A 6,961-nucleotide genomic window follows, 5' to 3' on the forward strand; every position below is an offset into this window, starting at 1 on the left:
ACAGTATATCCTATCTTTAAACATACAGAAATTTTCTTTTTTTGGTGTCTCGTTGAAATTAAGGCAGTTTCCCTAATGTTACTGGTTGATTTATTTTAGAACACTTCTGGGAGCTAAACTTCAAGTGTTTCTGTGAGGTCATGTTGAAGTCAATTATTGCAAAGTAATTATAGATATACGGGATTAATTACTTGATAGCTAAATGAAAAAATCACACTTCTCTAAACTTTAAATAAGAAACTTTTAATAATACAAAACTGTGATTTATTTTGATATTGAAGGAAGAATAATACCATGTAGCATAAATGTGTTTATTTTTATGTTGGTACATGAGGTATATATACCCACTCAGCACAGGAGTGCATTGTACAGAGCATGCATATGGAATTGCAGCCTTCCTGCTGGAGAAAAGGAAAGAGAATCCCAGTGTGGTTTGGTGCTGCTAGGGTCATTCTTCTCCTGCTTTTGCTTTAAGTTCTCTCCTTAGCATGGAGATGAAAATATTAGGCTTTCTTTTGTCACATTCCTGAGGTATGAAACAAAAAAAACCTCACCCCTGTTTTTAACCTCTTCAGTTGCTCTGGGCTCCCTCCTTCCCCTCCGTACTGGCACAAACTGCTTTTCCTGAGTCTTCCCCTCTGGTTATTCCACTTTCAACTTCCATCTATGTGGGATGGAAGCCTGTGTAAAAAAAATACTGAAAGCTAAGTCTGTGCCAAATTTTAGAGCTGGGTTTGTGCAGTGCTTGATAGCGAGGAGTTGAATCCTTTTCCCTAACTTTATCTGATGATTCTGTAGTGTATGTACTATTCTGTCCTTAAAAGGAACTGTAAAATAATCTAATTGAGCTATAAAAGGTTTGGGGAGTCTGTCTGCATCAAATTTCTTCAGCTTCAGAGAAGAAACAAAAAGGATTTCCAAACTTTCCCTCACTTCTCGTGTCAGCAATGTGGAGTCTGGTAGTTAAGCTTGGGGTTTTTTCTGGCTTTGGCAGTATGAGTAGTAAATGTAGTTAGGGTATAATTTGGCTTTAGGGCACCCTCAACTGATAATACAAACTTTTTTCCCCAATAACCCATTTAATCAGGATACCATGCATCTTGACTAAGCAGAACTTGGTCTCGCAATTTGAACTTAGCTAGTGGTTGTTCCCCTCTAAAAATAGTTATATTTTTTGGTTTTCGGCGTTCCAGTACATAGACTGTAACCTCAGAAGTTAATGTCTGCTTTGCTGTTGGAATAAATAGGCACCAATTGTTTGAGAAAGTTGAGACAGTGCAGGGTGCCAAACCTTAATTACCAGAGCTCCTCCAGGTTGTATTCTGAAGACTTGCCACCCTAATGAAAAGCTCCTGCACTTCTGTTCCCCAAGGGTGACTGCAAAGGTAAAAACCTCGCAAGCAATTACGGCCAGGCCAGTTTGCTGAGTAAGGCATCTTCCCCCGTCGCAGCAGAACTGTTGTCGGTAGCAATGTGTGGCTGCATCGCTGAACGGATGGACCCAGACTGTAACAACTCTGGTGCTGCTGGTAGTAAGTTATAATGTTCAGCTGGGCACTAGAGCCAAGCAGTTGCAAATGAGGAGGGGGGGGAAAAATCAGCTCGTTATCCTTGATAGGACAGAGGGATGGCTTAGTTTTGGAAAAGGATCTTCAGTGGTTATTTTACCCTTGGCCGCTAACCTTGTGCTTAATGTAGAAATAACATAGATAAGTACCCACGTTAACATACTAATGAGTTGCCTGCCTTGAGTGATTTGTTGTGGCATCTAACTGCTTCTTCTCTTCCTTCCTTTTTGTCACCCTGCAGTGTTCTGTGCCAAGGTCTTTGTGGCTAGGCTGCTCCAACCTGGTAGAGAGCATGTGCGCACTGAGATGCCTGCAGAGCATGCCCAGTGTCAGATGTCTCCAGGTGCCTTTCTTCTTTCTTGTTGTAAATGTTATGCCTATGCTGTTGAACATTTGTTAAACTCTCAGGACTCTGTTTAATCAAATTAAGTCTGCTAAATGTTTTTTGTGCATCCTTTTCTGAAATCTTCTACTTAACTGCATTGTAGGAGTGAATCTTAAGAGGGCTTTCTGTACTGTAGGCTCTTGCGGGGGGTGGTGAGCTTTTGTGTTTTATTGCCTATTTACTGAAGTTGTGATATAAGTAGCATAGTTGTGCATGTTGCCTGCTATGTTTTGCTTTCTCATTTAATTTAAAAAATAACATAATGAGCTTTGCCGTTTCTCTTAAATTGCAATGAACTGACTAGCCTGTATATTTGTGCGATTTAATTTAGAAAGGATAAGCTTTTTATTTTCTACTAAGCGTGATCCTGGTTATATAGCCTTACAATACAGGTGTTGCGCATGTTTGAATGCAGAAGAATTAGCACGGAGTCCTGGAGCTCTGTGGGTTACTCTGTTAACTTAGCTTCTTAACTTTTAAAAAGTGAAGAACGAGGGATGAGGGGCTTACTCTGCATAGAAGACTACTAAATATCAAGTTCTCTCTTGCTTTTCTTCTAGTAAGCTGTTGAAGCTGAGCCTGCGTAATTTATAGATGGGGGAATTACTGCTGTTTCTTCACTGGTTTGGGAGGGTTTTCACTAAACCATAAAAAGGGAGATTTTGATGCCAGTTAACAATTTTGAACTCCCAGGATATTTACTTTGGAAAGAAAACCCAGAACATGTGTAGTAAATATGTGGCATTTCCTAAAATGTTTCCGAATGTAACATTTTTAGTGGAACATAACTATTATTTAATATTAGTATCTTTATAAGATAACAGTGTTATTTAGTGGTTTGGTCTTTCATGTGTACAAAACAAATACTTAAATTGCTTTTGTGAATGAAAACTTAAACAAATTGAGTTTTGTTTGCAGTTGGTCCATTTCAGTTCAGACACTGGATAACTTGAATGTCTTGCCTTAGAGTAACCATTTATTTCAAAACCTTTCTTCTTGCCTGCAAAATGTGGCCACTTGAGTTCCAGCAAATTTGAGTTTCATAATTTAAAATTTCTCAAAATTTCTGTTAAAATATGAACCTGGTTTTCTCTTTGAATGCTTTGTTTCCAATTTTGAAATACTATCCAAAGGGGGGAAGAAACCCCATGACCAAGATAAATGTGTAGATGGATAATACAATTTTATAGAAATTGGCACTACCTCATGGCCAAATAATGTTAATAGCAGATACTTATAGTCGTGAAAGGGCAAAGTCACAGAGATTTGGTGTCTGTCTTGGGAATATTTACAAGCTAGTTCTAACAGGAGATCTTCCTGTTCTCTTTCCATGATCCTCAGCATTCACCCCCTCACTGGAAAAGTAAAATAAAACTTTTTTCAGTGGGAATTCTGAATTATTTTTTTTTTCTCCCTGGACCTAACATGTCACTGGCCAAAGAGCATCTCAGAATTTTTCAGCAAGCCATCATAGTTGTTTCCAAGATGGATAGTGATGTTGGAAGTAGGTTGGATGGAGTCTGGTGGGGTGGGACAGTAATGGTTTCAAAGCCTGTTAATGAACCCTGGTGAGGGATGTGAGCAGTGAGCTTGAAACAACTGCTGCTTTGCTGTCATGAGGCTGTTTTTCGGTGCAGACCTTGGGTTGCCATCCTACACCTTCAGGCTTAATTTTTTTTACCTGACTTTTGAATTTGTGCCATATGACTATCTGCATTTAACAGTTTGAGAACTATTTCAGGGTAGGAGCAGTTTTGCTTTTAATAACTATCTTTTAAATGGTAGGTGTAGATCTTGTTTTCATGGACTACAAACCTTGGGGAGGGCTAGCTGCTGGACCCACACACAGTGACTTTCAAAAAGCCTTGTCAGGGGCTCTAATGAGCTCAGGTTCCCTACTGCAGGCGTGGCGTGCATCTCTGCGAATAGCCCAATTTGGGAATCGCAAGGACTCCTTAATGATGAATCTGAGAACTTTATGACTGCCCCAAATTTCTTATAAATCAGCCCTTTGGAAATTTCTCCTCAGTTAGCAAATCATGGCAAATGAACTTTTTTTTTGCCAACTGGCCCTTTTATTAAAACAACATTGCAAACAAAAATCTATATATTCAATTGAAATAATAGTAAACCTATTTATTACAAACACTTTTTTCTTTCTGTTACAATACCTATCAGTAGGTATATAGTAGTTCACTATAAATTGAACAGGTGAAAGCTCAGACCAGGCTGGGTGGTAGATTAATCGATGCAGAATACATTATATTACAAACTTCTGTTGATAATATCGATTGCAGGATAAAATACAAACCAGTTTGTTCATGGACATCCTGCTTTATACACAAGATGTTTGGAAACCTGTTAACATGCAGATGTGGTGTCATATGTAATTAAAAACCATAGCTAATGCAGCTGTTATGTCAGGGCATGTCACTTTGAAAAATTTCTCAAACCTGTATTGTTTTCAGGGATCGCCACAGACCTGTCAGCATTTGTGAAAACCACATTTGAAGTACCAGTTAATTTGTGTAGGCTTTTTGCTCCATGTGCCTGTAGGAATTTAACAATCCCAAAACATTTTTGACTACGTAATAGTAACAGCTAACAGGGTTAACAAATTTTAGTAATAAAGTACATCACTGCAAGGAGAACGGCGGTGTTCAAGCTGGTGGGATTGCTTTGAAGCAGTCCTTGTGCATCCAGCCTGTTGAACTTCAGGAGTTACCAGAGGAGGGATTTCACCAGGGTGTTTGGTCCTTCTGCGTGTTGCAGGGCTTGTGCTTTTCTGCTGGTTGCACCCCGCGATGGATTGTTTAGAGAATAAGAGGGCTAACTGTCCTGCGCAGATACCTGTGGGGCATGTTCCTTGGCAAGGTGTAGAGAGCGCTTTGATTTAAATTTTGATCCAAAATAAAAGCTTTTTTTTTAAAGTGTGGTTTTTGTAGAACTGCAACCAGGAGTAAGAGGTTTTGAATCTTTTAGAAGCATCTGTGGCAGAGATTTAAAAAAAAAAAAATTCTCCTTTCAGGCATGTGACTCAGTGACACCCAAAGGGGAACTTGGAAGTGAAAGTGGCACTAGCTGCTTTTTCCCCATTTTTTTAATTTTTGGTACCATGAGTTGCCCTTCATTGTTTCCTGAGCTATAAGCCTGCATGTAAAAACAGATAGGGTATCTATACCAGGAGATCTTTGTTCAGTAGCACACATTCAATTAGCGTAATGATGATTAATAGGAAATTTAAGAAGGGAAATATAGAAGCCCTTTGGTGATTCACAGAAGCTATCTGGGAGTTTTATCTGTTGTCTGTGTGTCTTGTATGTGTAGACTAATTAGTGAATGGACCAGAAATGGGAGTGGGGAAAAACCTAGTCTTAAATCTGGAGCCTTGTAGAATTTCTTCTGGAAGCTCTTATTCAGTCTTAGTGCTTTTTCAAACATTTAGGCTTCAAGAGTAATCTACCATCAGTCTAAAAGAAGAAAGCAGAGGTTAGGTTTACTCTTGCCTTTCCATAATGACAGCAATCATAAAACCTAACTAAGCTCTTCTAAAATCAAGCTGTAACATCGAAGCAAATATCCTCTGATGCCAGTGGATTGGAGGTAGTGTTCCAGTTCTCCACAATTAGTTTGGTTTTATATTCTGTGCTTTTTCTCATGCAATAAAAATACCTTCATAGTTCCTGTAGTTTACTGGAGAAATATTTACTTTCTGTGTTCTGTGAGCTGTCAGTGAATGGAGAAGAGAGATATATAATTTATTAAAAAATACTTATTCCCATTTGTGGTACTTGAAGTTTGCTCTCATCTATTCTGATTTTCAGCATAATTAATATTATTTGGAGATCAAGTCCTTGACACTTATTACCACTTGTTATTGTTGTATTGAAAAACATATATTAAATGCCAGTTCATAATACTTGAAACTACTATAGAATCTGAGGCCTTATTTTAAACTACTTAATTATCTTTAATAATGTTTTTGTACCAAGGAGCTTACTATTATGAACACACTTGGATTCAAATAGCTACTGTTTTCATCCTCTTTGATACGGATTTGACTGCAAGATTAAAAAGCATGCTGGTCTCTTATTTACGTGTTTAGAGAAACTGGTTCTATTACCAGTTGTGTAATGCAACCAATATGGATACATCACCTTCCATAGCTTCATCCTCGTGAAGCATTGCAGTGGTTTTGAACATATTTTGTCACCTTGCTTTGGGAAATAGCTCCAACAGTGCTGTCAGGCAAAGAGAAGTGTCCGGTGTTTGTAGTTCTGTAAGTAAACATCTCCAGTGTGAATTGAAGACTAATCATTAAGCAACAGAAGATAAGTACTCAAACGTTGCTTTGAATTATTGCGTAATATAGGATGTGATGAAAGAATGCTTGGGGAATAAATTATTAGATAAATGTAATTAATCTAGTAACCAAATACTGCTCAACCAGCTCTTTCTTCCTTGTATTGAGTTATACTTTTCCTTGACTTTTTTTTTGAGATCTTTGTATCTGTCTTCTAAAAACTTGGCTTATTTAGACACACCTCCCCAACACGTTGGATTTTTTCCTCCACCTTTCCATTTATTGTCCTTACGATTTTCAGCTTTAATTGTATGCAGTGTCCTGCTCTTCCTTTTGTGTTCACACGTGGGGTAGGTAGCTTGGAAGCTTGAACAGAGCACTGATCCACTACAGGAACAATAAACTTCTCACTTCCAGAGCTTCCAGTGTGAGAAGTCCACTTGTTCCTCCAGAGGCCAGATCTTTACAATTCATGTAGTGGCATTCTCAGACATGGAACTACTCTGACTCCTTCCAGCCCATTCACACAGTGATCCTTAGGCTTGCGATAGTGCGCTTCACTTTACTTGTCCTTTATCCTTGACTTCTGCACAATGGGATGTCCAGCTCTATAGGTTTTCCTTGATCTGCATTTTCATTCTTGCATCACGTGTCCCGGTGATGGACAAGCTGTGGGAAGGTGACATTGACTTAGTTCTTGCCAGT

At 38.6% G+C, this 6,961-nt stretch overlaps 1 protein-coding gene across 1 annotated transcript in view; it reads left to right on the forward strand.

Annotated features, from left to right (window-relative positions):
• The first annotated feature begins 1,815 nt into the window (after positions 1 to 1,815).
• FBXW11 (F-box and WD repeat domain containing 11) overlaps positions 1,816 to 6,961 on the forward strand; it is a 59,235-nt gene continuing 54,089 nt past the window's right edge. The window contains exon 1 of the mRNA XM_010283137.1: positions 1,816 to 1,911. Within this exon, the coding sequence (XP_010281439.1) occupies positions 1,861 to 1,911 (51 nt within the window). The 5' untranslated portion in view covers positions 1,816 to 1,860. The remainder of the gene's footprint in view (positions 1,912 to 6,961) is intronic.

This window comes from Phaethon lepturus, unplaced genomic scaffold (assembly GCF_000687285.1).
Source record: "Phaethon lepturus isolate BGI_N335 unplaced genomic scaffold, ASM68728v1 scaffold1373, whole genome shotgun sequence".
Lineage (NCBI taxonomy): Eukaryota > Metazoa > Chordata > Aves > Phaethontiformes > Phaethontidae > Phaethon > Phaethon lepturus.